This window comes from Mchenga conophoros, linkage group LG7 (assembly GCF_057382185.1).
Source record: "Mchenga conophoros isolate Kocher_MC1m ecotype Shallow Benthic linkage group LG7, M_conophoros_male_GT1.1, whole genome shotgun sequence".
Lineage (NCBI taxonomy): Eukaryota > Metazoa > Chordata > Actinopteri > Cichliformes > Cichlidae > Mchenga > Mchenga conophoros.
In genome coordinates, this window is record NC_140532.1 from 65,204,692 (window position 1) to 65,219,334 (window position 14,643).

Consider the following 14,643-nt stretch of genomic DNA (forward strand, 5'->3'; position numbering starts at 1 on the left):
GCTGACAAAGAACAAATGTTTTCCAAGAGCAGAAGCACAAAAGGTCGCTGTGTTTAATTTATTTATTTTCTGCAGCTGACCTCTGTATTTGGTGATATCTCACTATACGAAGCGGCCCGGCTTCTTGTAGATAGCTTGTTGATATCATTTCTTGGCTTATCTGTAGAACTGACAAAGGAGATGAGGTTGGTGTGTGTCATTGAGAACTGCATGACCCAATGTGCATGTTCTCTTTGACACATTACATAATAGATGGAATAAATAAAAATAAACTGGTGCTGTTCAATTCAGTTTACACCAACTCCAATCAACTTTGAATAAGTATAAAGGAGACGTTTCAAATGCACCAACTTGTTTTGACCACCCACCTTTCCCACTGACTGATATGAGCCTTTACCCACAATGCATTTCTTTAAGTTGCATTGTGAGTTTCTGTTCCTCACAGGCAGGAAACTGCTGCACTTGTAATAATTCATGATATTGGGGCACAAAGCTGGAAAAAGTGTAGATATCTGCTGGACTAATGAAGTAATAATGTTAAAATAGCTGCTGTCTGGAAACGAATCCTTGTCGTACCAGAGCTGAGCCACACCGGCAGTAGTAACTGTGGTACCTTTGCCCTCCTCACAGGACGTCCACTCTCAGGGCGAGGTGATCGCCTGTTTGGAAAAAGGTTTGGTTCGTGAAGTCGAGGACCAGGCGGGGGCGCACGTCATCAGGGAGGAATGTAAAAAGGCCATCATGAGAGTCGCCGAGCTCTCCTCCGACGACTTCCACCTGGACCGCTACCTCTACTTCTCCTGCAGAGACGACAGAGAACGCTTCTGTGAAAACGTAAGAATCCTTTATTCTAGAGCTCAGAGGATTCTTTTATTCAATTATTTTAAATTGATCAGTAATACTCTTAAATGTCACATTCTGGAAACACTTTCTAACGTTCTCTTCTCCCGATCTACCTTTTTTAAAATATTCTATATCCTATTTTAAAAAAAAAACTGCTAAATTTGTATTATTTGTAAGCTGAAGTACCATCCAACTAGGGTCTTCTCAAATTAACGTCCCTTTGTTTCAAGATGAGCTAAAATGTGTTTCTCTGAATGTGCAGATTAGCCGAGACTATATGACGTTAGCACGAGAAGTTAACGATCAGAAAAATCCAGATGTTTTTATTTACTTTGAAAGTTAGAAGACAAACCTTTAAACCGTGAGGGAGAAATTACTTTGTGAACATTCAAATTAAAATGAACTAACAGTACCTGACAGTATAAACTACCCAACTACATTATTAAATATTATAATGGAAGACATTATTCATTTGTTACTCGCTCAAAAAAAAGTTCTTCAGTGGATCCAAAGTGATAAACTATAAAGAAAGATTGCGGTTTTCCCACGTTGGTTTCTTTTCACTGACTCCTGAACTGAATTGAAAGTTCACGTTAAAGACGTCATAGTTATCTCTGACTGCAGGCTCGTTTGTGGTTCCTGGGAGATTTAAAATTAGAATGTGAGGTAGAGCCTTCAGCTTTCAGGCCCGTGTGCTCCGAACCCAGCTCCCAGTTTGGATTCAGCTGCTCTACTTTTTAAGATTAACCTTCAGTCTTTCTGTTTTTTGGTAAAGCCTATAGTTGGTTAGTTAGTTGCTGCCTTCTGTGTCACATGGGATAAAGAGAAGTTGTAGTTGTTACCTAACATTAGTAAAGCACCTTAAAATGACTGAATTTGAAAGTTGATGAACTTTTTCCTTTTTTTTTTTTTTTCCAGACTCTGGCTGGGGAAGGAAGAGTTTACAAATGCCTCTTCAATCACAAGTTTGAGGATTCCATGTCTGAGAGGGTGAGTGCCATTTACTGTGTCCACATTTTATTTATAGAGATTTTTTTTCCTCTACAAAATACTTAAAATGAACCTTTTCCATCTCCTGGTGATGGGGAAAAAGTCTTATAGTGATGATGGTTACAGAACAATGAAGTGTACAAATTGTGATGGATACGGCCTTCCTGCAGATTAAAAATCAGACTCGTTGAGCATTCAGTTGTGTAATAAGTGTCTGTGTATGTTGTGTGTCATCAGTGCCGCGAGGCGCTGACCACCAGACAGAAACTGATTGCTCAGGACTACAAGGTCAGCTACTCGCTGGCCAAAGCCTGCAAGTCGGACCTGAGGAAGTACCACTGCAACGTGGACACCAGCATGCCCCGAGCGAGGGAAGCTCGCCTGTCCTACCTTCTGCTGTGTCTGGAGTCAGCCGTCCATCGAGGTGAGCAGACCTTTATCTGTCGCTCTTGGCTCCAGCAACTAATTAATGTCCCTTTTTGTTTGTGTGGCACTCAGAGGCCACTGAGAGCTCAATTACATGTCAGTCATTGCTCTGTTTCTCCACTACGAACCCGCTCATGTTTATTTTGCTGAAGACTAGTCTGAGGCAGACAAAGTAAAACTGTCGAGTTTGTGTGAGGGTAGAAGGTTAGTTTCATTTAACCTCAGAAGTCAGTTTCCAGGTTGGTTCCTCGAGTTGTTTTTGTGAAATGTGTTTGAATATTTTGTGCTTAAACGAGATACCACAGCTACAGTGTGTGTGTGTTTTTCAGGTCGTGTGGTCAGCGGCGAGTGTCAGGGTGAGATGATGGATTACAGGCGGATGCTGATGGAGGATTTCTCTCTGAGTCCTGAGATCGTGCTGCACTGTCGCAGTGAGATTGAGAGTCACTGCTCCGGTCTGCACCGCAAAGGACGAACGCTGCACTGCCTAATGAGGGTCGGCCGAGGAGACATGGGCGCCATCGATCCCAGCTGTCAGAAGGCGGTGAGATGGCATTTATAATATTCACTGTATGGTTACAGAAACATTTACATAGATATCACTGTACAGATTTACCTGCATGAACACAACTGTTTGACCGTCCCACAGCCATATTCCTACATGTCCCAGAATGTCGTGTAATGTCTTGCGCTCACTTTTTGATTTTATTATGATATTTTTTCCGTCCACAGCTGCAAACGTTGATCCAGGAAGCCGACCCCGGGGCCGACTACCGCATCGATCGGGCGCTTAACGAGGCCTGTGAGTCCGTCATCCAGACCGCATGCAAACACATCCGCAGCGGCGACCCCATGTGAGTCCTCGTGGAGGGAGAGGGATCCAGCAAATAGAAATCCTAAAATTTGACACAGTAGAAAGTGCAATGATCCCACCTGCTGTATGATCATGTGGATAAAAACCTGAAGAAGAACCGACCGTTCAAGGTCGTATGGCTGCTGCGCCGTGTGGCTGAGATGTGAATGCGTTTGTGTTTCCTGATCCTGCAGGATCCTGTCGTGTCTCATGGAACATCTGTACACTGAGAAGATGGTGGAGGACTGCGAGCACAGACTGCTGGAGCTGCAGTACTTCATCGCCAGAGACTGGAAGTAAGTCCTGCCGACAGGCTGAAGAAAGTCTGTTTTCGACATTAATGAGGTTCAGATGATCATCTTCAATTTAGTATATCAGTTTATTGGTATTTGGTAATTGATCATTTTAGTTGTATTGCTTTTTAACAAGGCTGCTGTAAAAGTATTCTTGGTTAGTTGATTGCCTCCATTTAATACTGCGACCATAGATGGTATAAAAACACTTGTTAGTAAAGTGCTGATTGGAAGCCTTGAGAGTTTTGCTGTTGCCATCTGCTTTGAAGTGAAAGTTGACAAGTGAGGATCTGAAGTGAACCTGAACTTAGGGAGGCATTTAGACGGGGTGGTTTTTCTCATAGATGTCTGTGGGACTGGAAGGATTTTTACAACCACAAGCACCGCCCCCCTGGTGTTTTTTTTTTTTGTTTTTTTTTTTTTAAAGTAGGTTTAAGACAGTTCTGCATTGGTTTTACGTTTCAGAGCCAGGATCTTCGTCTATCTTTTATTCTGTCTGTGCTTTAGTCCTAAAGAGACAGCTGCAGGTATTAATCTGCCTGTTACATCCTGTGTCGCTGCTTAGGTTGGATCCGATCCTGTACAAGAAATGTCAGTCCGATGCATCCCGACTCTGCCACACTCACGGCTGGAATGAGACCAGCGAGTTGATGCCACCTGGTGCCATTTTCTCATGCCTGTACCGCCACGCCTACCGCTCTCTGGAGCAGGGACGAAGGGTGAGTCTCTGCCGTTGATTTAATCTAATGATTAAATGTGAAGGTTACAGCACTTGGAGATCTCCAAGTGCTGTTTTAGATTTGTTAATAGAACAGTTTGTTTCAGGAGAGGTAACTGTAAAGCACAAAAACCTGGCTTATAGGGCATTCATGCAGCCATAGGAGCTCTATTTACATTAGGAAAGTAGACTCATTTTATAAAGAGACTGTGCACTGTGGCTCAGTGAAGTGTTGCCTTAATTGTGTGACTGCTTACAGTATTGCAATTAGTACAGTGTACATTTTGTTTTCAAATGACCACTGCAGTTTTTTGGACTAATTTGGACATTTTTATGCCAAATAAGCGATTTACAGGGGGAACGTTTTGTATACTCTCAGTGGCTTGAAAGGCCTCTGAATTCAAATTAGTTAAAAAAGTGCATTTTTCTACAGTTTAGGCTTTTTAAATAAAAGGTCATTTAAATGTTCCTTGCTTTAAGTTTTCTGTGTCTGCACAGTTGTTTCTGTTTTTGTTCTCAAGGTTGTGACTTATCTGTAGGCTCAGCCTAAAAGTGCAGATACAGAAGTTAAACCCTTGTTTAGTCTGATGAATTTCTGCCAAATGTGAAAAATACTGGAAATGTTTGCAGTTTGAAGGAGGTGAAGACAGCTGTGACGAATTCAGATGAAGTGACTTTAATCTTTATTTAATATAAACACACAAAGTTGCTTTAAGCCTGAACTGACAACAACTTGCATGTGTGAAGAGGTAAATGTAAGGTGCCAAATATATACAGGAAGTCTCTGACCACAGAATGCTCTCGTAGTTCCCCAGTGGGGAGTCTGAAGCGGAAAACCATGGTTCGATGGTGAGTACCTCTTACTGCTGCTGATCTCATGATGCTGCTCACAGAATCGCATCTTGGATGATTACTGGTGGTTTGTAGAGGAGAAGTGATTGTGTTGGATAATTCCCACCCACTCTCAGTGCATGTGGGAGCTGGCTTTTAATTGCTGAAGTGAGCTGCTGAACCCTGAAGTGAAGAATCAATATGACAATCCACTTACGGAAAACTTGGTGATGCTGATGATTCAGCTGCAGCAAAATTAAGCCTTTGATTTAAACAAGCAGTGTAGGAAACGCTGGCTGTGTTTAAGGTGATACTCCACCCAAAATGTGTTTTTTCCAGTCCTGCTGAGGCTTGTAACAAGTTGTGTGAAATTAGTTAAACACCCTATGATGTTACAGAGAGAACCTTGCTAATCTAATTATCCTCTGTGTAGCATCTGGCAGTGGTGGGGAGGAAGAATTCCCTTTTGACAGGAAGAAACGTCCATGAAAACCAGGAAGTTGTAAAACGCTGCAGTACCTGGAATGTCCACTTGAGGCTTGAGTGTAGAGTCGGTCCCCATAGACTAAACATGTTGTAAACATGTTTACAGCCTGCTGCAAAAAATGTTTTGGCCTATATGGGAAGTTTCACACACCTTGAGCAGGTGTCTGTGCTCCAGCGGTCATTAATATCAATGCATTTTAGTAACCTGGGAATGTGCAGCTGCATTACAAGTACAGACTGGAGAAATACAGTGTGACAAAATCATTAATAGCTTTTTAAAGAGCTCAAAAATCGCAAAGACCTGTATACAGTGCAACGCTGATAATGAAGACTTGATTAGTAGAAAGGCAATGCTGCCCTCCGCCATTATCGTCTTTGTTAATGAGAAATAAATGGCGAAAAACAAGTGCCACAAAAGTATTAACGTTTAATGTCAATATCACACTCACATTTTATCTGTTAATACTGAATTAAACGTACAAATCTAAAGGCTTTTGAGGATTAAATGTGAAGGACAGACCCACTGAAAATCTTGGGTGGAGTATCATTTTACAGTGTCCGTGATTAACAGCAGCCGATACTTTGGTGGGTAATTTGATGACGATGTCGTCATCGTCGTCCTCCTGCAGCTCTCCCGGGACTGCAAGGTGGAGGTGCAGAGGATTCTCCACCAGAGGGCGCTGGATGTGAAGCTGGACCCTGAGCTGCAGAGGCGCTGCATGACTGACCTGGGAAAGTGGTGCAGCGAGAAAACGGACGCCGGGCAGGAGCTGGAGTGCCTGCAGGACCACCTGGACGACCTGGTTGCTGACTGCAAGGAGGTGGTGGGAAACCTGACCGAGCTGGAGTCAGAGGTTAGCTTGTCTCCGCACACTGCAGTTTCTTTAAAGCGTGCAACGTGCAAAACATTAGGCACAAACATGAGACAACTGATGTTTCCAAGGTTCCTTTGAGGCATTAAAGGTATTAAAATCAAAGGAAGTAAGGGCTTGAAATGAGTTTTGCATAAATTTTCTGTATGTAGTTAAAGATGATTAAGGATGATTAGAAAAAAGACTTGGCCCTTTTTTATAGGTGTTTACAAACCAGTTTCCAGTTGTCTGAAAAGTTGTATTATTTGCACTGAATTACTGGCAGGCAGCAGGTGGGGCATCAACCTGATAATTAACTTCTCAGTACAGTACGCAGACATTTGGACTGAAATAGTGAGTTTGAGCCGTCCCACTCTGATAAAAGCAGGTAAACCTGAACTGGCTGAAGTCATTTTGAGTTTGTGATTTCCGTCTGCAGGATATTCAGATTGAGGCGCTGCTGATGAGAGCTTGTGATCCCATCATTCAGGCCCACTGCCATGTAAGTATGAACTGATGAGCACATCTTCCTTCAAACTTCAATTCTTTGGACATTTTCTGTGTTTTGGTTGAATATACTAAGTTTGGTTGAGACTCTACAACAGCCTCCAAGCAAACTGATGTTCCTGTGACTGAAGCTGCGACGCGTAACGTTTTTCCTTAGCAGGTCAGAGACGCCATATACTCAACAATGGAATTGAAGCATGATGCACAAAAAGCTGAAGGCCTGCCAAGGAGGATATTTTGCAGTCTAGTTAAATTAAAAAAAAAATTCATCTGTAACAGCAAAATCAAATTTTCTCTTGTGGACAGTCCCCATGCTCTTATTTTGAAAATTCTCTGCAAACCAGCAGTCCTTTCACAGCTCATGTTTTCCTTCCAGTAGGTTCATCTTTTCACAGTTGTGAGACAGTCATTTCCAAAGCTGCCCTCTTATTTATTGCCACAGTGTTGTCTGGTTTATTAATATATATGTGCTTCTCCTTTTGTGCCCCCCTGAAGTTACAACTTCTGAGGGGTTATTTGTTTGTTTTTAGGATGTTGGGGGCTGGACTGAAATGGTCCCTGACCTGGGTTTTCCCATGTGTGGTCTAAGTTCTTGACCACAAAACAAAATTTCAAAGTTTCTGTGTTTGGTCAAAGCTGGCGCCACACGAAGAGCTCGCTGTACTTTGCTAAAATGCTCATGAACAAGTTCTCGTCACACTGAGAGGTTATTTTTGATCAGATGAATAAGACGGTGACTTTTATTTTTTAACTCACTTGAACCATCTTGCATCTATGCAGTGTGCAGGAAATTATTAAGGCACTTTAGAGGAGAAGCACATTTTTCACAGCTCTTTCAAAGCATCTTCTGCTAAATACAGCATGTTGATTACTTTTGTCAGTTTCAACACATTTCAGAGGAAGTTGTCGATGAGTTCAGTCTTCCTTCTCCTTTTCTCTGTGCGCCTGGCAGGAGGTGGCTGATAACCAGATCGACTCTGGTGATCTGATGGATTGTTTGGTTCAGAACAAACACCAGAAGGAGATGAATGAGAAGTGTGCCGTGGGAGTGACACACTTCCAGCTGGTGAGCAGACTGATGGAAATGTGTTGGTGCAGGAGTAGAAGAAGAATGAGCTCCTAATGTTTTGTTATGCAAAATCTTATCAGTTTAGAAAGGCTGTAATATTCCTGCAGCTTCTTGAAATCATTAATAACCAACTGCTCTGACTGCCCTTCCGCCTGTCCACAGATTCAGGTTAAAGATTTCCGTTTTTCCTACAAGTTCAAGACAGCCTGCAAGGAAGACGTCCTCAAACTGTGTCCCAACATCAAGAAGAAGTAAGACAAATACAGACTTGAGCAAAATCAGCCATAGAAGATATCACAAATACAAAAAGCACCAGTATGTCCAACAGTTGATTGGATATGTGACCATACAATCTGAATCTACTGTCTGATTGGGTTGTTTTTCTAAACATACCCTCAGTTTTTAGGTGTTCGTGTTAGTGGTGTCCAGTCAGATACAGTCCTGTTAGACCTGCTGAGGTTTCCAGCTCTCTGTGTTTCAGAGTGTGACCGATGGCTGAATTATACTGTGAGCTGCCAGCAGCCTTTTTCCATCCAGCAGTCCAAACACTGAGGACAGTTTCACATGTAGGATATTTTTTAAAGGAAATTATCTGGACTCACAAGCCTTAGAACTCCGCACTGCTCTGTGATCACTTCTAAGTTGTTGTTTCTGGGTTTGAGAATGTAAATGTTGTAGAAACCTAAGATTGTAACACTGCAGTTGGTGGAAATGTATATTTATGCATTGATGTTGACCACTCAAAGCTCCTTGAACTGCATGCTACATTCACACAGATCTTTATTCTATGCATTGGAGAAATTTATCTGCATTGCATAATTAGCTATGGTGATACTCGTGTCCATTGGATGTCTGTGAAAATCACAACTCCCAAGTTATGATGATGGAAAAAGAGCTTTTCAGGTTTGCAAGCATGAACCTGTGGATGGATCTTTACTGGTTTCCTGTAGTTTAAGTCTGCAGATCACTGAGGGTCTCTCAAGCAGTCCGCTGCTTACTGGGCCTTCTCACCTCTGTCACCTGGCAGGCATGCTGCAGGCCAGCAGGGGTCTGCAGTTAATATTGAAAGATGGGTTTTAGACAGGCTAATCTGAACCTAGTGCTGGATTTGCAGACCACTTCAGGGTCTGTTGCATAGTTTTTCTTTCTACATACAATACAGGTTGAAAAGTGGGCTTCAACAGGAAGTTCACCGAGGGGGAAAATTACAGCACTAGATTGCAGCGAACTGAATTCTGTCATCTTACTCCTCCTGACTGAAGTATGTAGTCTAGCTACGGTGGCTGCTGTAGGACAAATAGCTTTGGCTGCCATCCATCTGTAGTGAGTGTCGGCTGCCAGTTTGCTGTTTACATCAACTGGTGTCTATTCACTCTGGAGGAGGCTGTAGAACGAGTGTGTGTAAGATCGGTCGATGAGTAAGAGAAGCTCTCTTCTGACCGATAACAGCGACACTGAGGTGAACTGTTGAGCTTACTCCTCTGTGGGTAAGCTCAGCCGGTGTTAGTGAAGTTGTGGAGTGGATCTAACATTGTTGGATGTGGACACTTGTAATTAGACATGAATGTTTTTTATTTTGCTTTTTTTTTTTTTTAAATAAACTCAGAAAATGACCGACTGCACCTTTTAAAGATGAAAGAAGCACTAAGAGAAGTACAGGCAGCAGCTGCAGTGGAAAACTAATTATTTAAACCTCTGTTTCACTTTGAAGCTGCTGAAGCCCACTTTGGTTGTTCTAAATATGTTGACACTGCCCCCTGGTGACAGTGCATAGCTACAACATGTAGCTGTAGCTTGGTGTGTAAGCTTTGGGTCAGATGAATTCACACCCATGCTGGCCACTAAACTCCACTCTGTCCATCTCCAGCTGTGGTTTTCCCCAAAAATGTATTTGGTGTAATTTGCTTAATCGAGCTTCACTGTTACTCAGCAGTTTATCCTAAGACAGATCTTTCTACTTCATTTTTTTCTTTAATTAAAACTTTGAATTGGACACTTTCTGCTTTTCCTGCTTTACTTTTTTCTCATCTGCTGATCATACTGAATCTGACTGGTCGGGTGAACCTCTGTGACTTCCTGTCGTTGTCAGGGTGGATGTCGTGATCTGCCTCAGCACCACGGTGAGAAACGACACCCTGCAGGACGCCAAGGAGCAGCGAGTGTCTGTCAAGTGTCGTAAACAGCTGCGGGTGGAGGAGGTGGAGATGGTATGTTCTCTGACTCTCTGTCACAGTCGGGCAGTGTAACGTCCTCAGGTTTGCTGTTGGTTAGCGAGAAACCGCCCAGAAACGTATGAAACAGCCCAACATGCTGTTAAAAGAAAATGATTTTAGAACCTTTATTTTTAGGCTAAGTACGTTTGGTTTTCTGTGAGTTTATAAAAGAGATTTAACCCGTGACTGACAAACCCAATAAGACACAAGAAAATGAACAAAACGGTTATCTCTCTCTCTCTCTCTCTCTCTCTCTCTCGATCTCGATCTCGATATAGACAGATATATAGATAGAAAACATGCAGCACAAAGACTTAAGAAGTCAAAATATTAAGATGGAATAACACTTGGATACCCTGATGTCAGTAGGTGCGTATTGAAATGAGCGAATCTAGTTTATGTTCCTTTCACTTTTCCAAACCTGGAGTAAAAAGTAGCAGCAAACGGCATCGTCTAAGGTTCCTCCTGGGAGCATCTGGTGTTTTTTATCTTTTCTGGTGTGCTTTGTTGAAGCGAGCAGAGATCCTTTGTGTCTTTAAAGTTTTTATTTTGTGTCTGTTTCCTTTAAATTCTCCAAATCTACCTCAAACGTCTGCAGTCAGAGGACATCCGTCTGGAACCGGAGCTGTACGACTCCTGCAAGACCGACATCAACAGGCTGTGTCAGAACGTGGCCTTTGGGAATGCACAGGTCAACACACACACACACACACACACACACACACACACACACACACACACTAGTTAATGAGTATGAAGGATCCTCCTGAGTTGAACCCAGAACGTTATTTTTGCCGTTCGCATCTCTTCTGATATAATTAAAAACAACCTGTAAACACTCTGTGGACCATGTTAGAACCAAACTTTAGCCGCCGCCACAGTGCAGACAAAAGTGTTTCCTTAACACTGAACGAATGAAGTGTTAAGAAAGAGCCGGCAGCTTTAAAACCTAAAACAATTTTACTGCCAGTAGATTTTACCTGTAACTTTGTTGATAAATCCGTAAAATACAAAGTACGAATGTAAGGAGTTGAAGAAAATTTTTAAACAGTCTGAACTGTACAAAAAAGAATTTATTTATTCATTTATTTCTTTATTGGCTTCATCTCTGCAGGTTATCGAGTGTCTGAAGGAGAACAAGCGTAAGCTGAGTTCGCAATGCCACCAGAAGGTCTTCAAGCTGCAGGAGGTGGAGATGGTTGATTCTGAACTTGACTATCAGCTGATGAGAGTCTGCAAGAACATGATCAGAGTAAGCAAGAGAAGAAAAACAAGATCAGTTTCCTTCACTCTGAATTGTGGACATGAATCTTAGGATCAGGATTATTTCTTAGCGAGTAATTCAGACCATGTAGCAGCGTGTTAATGGCTAACCTTATGTTGTGGATGGATCATCTCAGACATTCTCTTGGCTGAAGTCTTTTCATCATCACAATCTTGTTTCTGGGTTATGATGGTGTTTGTCTCTGCCCATTGGGAACGCGTATCCTCAATCTTCTCTGTGCTGTTTTGTAATTTGACGAAAAATAAAACAGTTTTTCATCAAATGACCAGAAACATCACAGACTCGTTATCTTATCCTCTGGTGTCGGTGGCCCCTCAGAGGGTTTCTTTTGGTTAAATATGGGCCTCGGGGTGTGGGCGTTTCTTTAATTGTGGGTCCACGAGGGTTTGATGTTTGTTATTGTGATTGAGCCGAATGTAACGTGGCTGTTTGATGTGTTCAGCGCTTCTGTACAGAGTCAGAGGGGAAGAACGTTCTTCAGTGTTTGAAGCAGAACAAGAACAGCGAGATGATGGATCCCAAATGCAAGCAGATGATAACCAAGCGACAGATCACCCAGAACACAGGTACACACACACACACACACACACACACGAAATGGAAAGATTAATTAGAATAAAGCAGCTCAAGTCTAAATAAGCCGAGGTGAGAGAACAGATGAAGTGTTGCTTGTTAGCATGAGATCAGATTTTCATCTGTTATGCGTTTGTTTCCAGACTACAGGCTGAACCCGGTGCTGAGGAAGGCCTGCAAAGCCGACATCCCGAAGTTCTGTGACTCCATCCTAAAAAAGGCCAAGGATGAAACCGAGCTGGAGGGTCAGGTCATCTCCTGCCTCAAACTTAAATACGCTGACCAGGTGAGAGCCACGGCTGACTTTACCAAACCACAGTGTTAGATTAGTTTCACACCTCACATCCAGGTTTTACTACTGGCTCTAGGGATCTGTACAGATCTGTACTTTTATTCTTTGTCTCTAATGAAGCAGCTTTAGTGCAGCTCCTCGGTTCATCCTCTGACTGAGACTAGCTGTTTAAGTCCCTCCCCCTTAAATCAGCTTTCTTCTTATTGGTTGCCTATTGTAAACAGAAGGTTTGAACAACCTCTATACCTGTGACATTATTTCTGATATGTCCTCATTGTCTGGGATCATCAGGATCTGAGCTTTTGGCTGCTGAATAATTATTTGACACTTCAGAAATGTTTAATTTGAGCAACCCCGGATCTGCAAGAGAGTGTTGCTCTCTATCCACACAACTTTTAATCAATCACAATAAGATGAGAAGCGTTGGTGAGTCCGCCTGTAGATGGTGAAGGAGTTATTTGTGGAATAAAAGTTTATTTTTGTGTGTGTGGCAGCGTTTGTCTCCTGACTGCGAGGATCAGATCCGGGTCATCCTGCAGGAGTCGGCGTTGGACTACAGACTGGACCCTCAGCTGCAGATCCAGTGTGCAGAAGAGGTTTGCTGCTCTCCACTTTCACTGTGACACACAGTTTATTCTTCCCATCACTCCATCCTAACTCAGGTGTTCATTTTGTGCCCGAGCACATGCGTCATAATTATTCTTATTGGGTAAATATTAAGGAATAAAAACGGCTGACATTCACTGTGATGTAGTCATGTCTCCAGCAGGAGGTGCCAGCTGCTTGGTAATAAATTACTGCACAGATATCAGCTGTACTTTTACGTTCTACTTGCTTCTGGGTTCTTTTGGATCATTTAGAGGGGGCAAACATGGATATGACCTTCCTGTGCACCTTTACATTTGAAGGCATGCATGCAAAAAGCAGCTAAATATGTTCATGAAAACAACACAAGTGCTAAAATTAAACAAAGAGTAAAAATATGAATCTCTTTCATGCACACGTGTTGCTCCTACGCTTCGTTCTGTCAGAAGATGTCGAACAAACGATGACTGGATCGTGACTGAGGCAACAGATTTAAGAGAGAAATATCATCAGAGTTTAAAAATATGGATTATTGAAGCGCTGCTGAGAAGCCAGAATGTGACTCACAGTGAGCAGGCAGGAGCTCAGAGGGGCTCTGACAGCATTAATGGCTTTTTATTGATTATTGTGTGTTTGCAGATCTCCAGTCTGTGTACAGAGGAGGCAGCAGCTCAGGAGCAGACAGGACAGGTGGAGGAATGTCTGAAAATCAACCTGCTGAAGCTCAAGAAGGAAGGATGTAAGAAGGTAAAACGAGCTCACCGCTGCCTTCACTGACCACTCAGACAAACAGACCATCATTTGGATTTCAGTTTCAGCTGTAGACGCAAAGTAACCGTTTCTTTTATTATTTCATTTTCATTTACAAACTCTTATTCTTATGATAGAAATCAAGCGTACCTCTTTGAGTTACAGTGATGTAACTGTGGCTATTTTCTGGCATCAATGTTTAAATGAATCTTTTATAAAGAAAAGGAGGAATCGCACTACAGAATCAACTCTCATGATCCTTTCTTTCTAGAAGCTTTTCTAACAACACATTTATGCTCCTCCTCTCCCGCTCCCTCCTCTCCCACGCTGACCCCGCAGGAGGTGTTGAACATGCTGAAGGAGAGTAAGGCGGACATCTATGTCGACCCCGTCCTTCACACGGCCTGCGCTCTGGACATCAAACACCACTGTGCTGCCATCCCACCCGGCAAAGGACGCCGTGAGTCAAACTCACTCAGAAGTCATGTGACTCAGACACGAAAAACAAACGTCCCACTTTTTATTTCAACGACTGGCTGCTATTCAGCGGCCGTCAGAACAAAAGAAGGGCAAACTTTGCATTGCAGGAGTCAGCAAAATTAATGTTATTTATTTTTAATCAGGTAGAGAAAAGGTAGCAGAAACAAACTGCTTCTTCTGCATAATACACAGAAACTACAATCCATCCATCCAAATTCTGTTTGTCTTTCAGTTTATTTATATCTAATGGAAGTTTTGTGTCCCATCAGAAATGTCGTGCCTGATGGAAGCGCTGCAGGACAAACGTATCCGTCTGCAGCCCGAGTGCAAGAAGAGACTTCAGGATCGCATCGATATGTGGAGCTACGCTGCCAAGGTACACGCACCGAGCAGGGAAACACCTGTGACACACGTGCGCACATTTGAGGAGGGTGGAGGTCTGCAGGTGCTATCAATCAAGTTCAGCATAACAAGGACCGAGTTACATGATTTGGCTTCACTTAATCTATCGCAGGATCTTCCAAGAGTGGGAGTGCTATTTTCCAGAGCTCTGACTGGTGGTGATTTTGTATGTCTTGCTCTCTTATCGTCACATTAC

General features: G+C 42.7%; 1 protein-coding gene across 5 annotated transcripts in view; it reads left to right on the plus strand.

Annotated features, from left to right (window-relative positions):
* The window catches only part of LOC146571572 (Golgi apparatus protein 1-like), a 35,943-nt gene that overhangs the window by 17,692 nt on the left and 3,608 nt on the right, over positions 1–14,643 (plus strand). For 3 of the 5 annotated variants that reach the window (XM_085280808.1, XM_085280809.1, XM_085280812.1), the window contains exons 5-25: positions 631–834; positions 1,762–1,833; positions 2,071–2,257; positions 2,589–2,803; positions 2,992–3,113; positions 3,307–3,408; positions 3,971–4,124; positions 4,931–4,972; positions 6,070–6,294; positions 6,731–6,793; positions 7,751–7,864; positions 8,030–8,118; positions 9,957–10,074; positions 10,679–10,771; positions 11,195–11,332; positions 11,808–11,931; positions 12,082–12,224; positions 12,725–12,826; positions 13,455–13,562; positions 13,905–14,025; positions 14,315–14,421. In XM_085280808.1, coding sequence (XP_085136934.1) covers positions 631–834; positions 1,762–1,833; positions 2,071–2,257; positions 2,589–2,803; positions 2,992–3,113; positions 3,307–3,408; positions 3,971–4,124; positions 4,931–4,972; positions 6,070–6,294; positions 6,731–6,793; positions 7,751–7,864; positions 8,030–8,118; positions 9,957–10,074; positions 10,679–10,771; positions 11,195–11,332; positions 11,808–11,931; positions 12,082–12,224; positions 12,725–12,826; positions 13,455–13,562; positions 13,905–14,025; positions 14,315–14,421 — 2,643 coding nt within the window. The remainder of the gene's footprint in view (positions 1–630; positions 835–1,761; positions 1,834–2,070; positions 2,258–2,588; positions 2,804–2,991; positions 3,114–3,306; positions 3,409–3,970; positions 4,125–4,930; positions 4,973–6,069; positions 6,295–6,730; positions 6,794–7,750; positions 7,865–8,029; positions 8,119–9,956; positions 10,075–10,678; positions 10,772–11,194; positions 11,333–11,807; positions 11,932–12,081; positions 12,225–12,724; positions 12,827–13,454; positions 13,563–13,904; positions 14,026–14,314; positions 14,422–14,643) is intronic. The other 2 variants (XM_085280813.1, XM_085280811.1) reach the window with 1 other exon arrangement.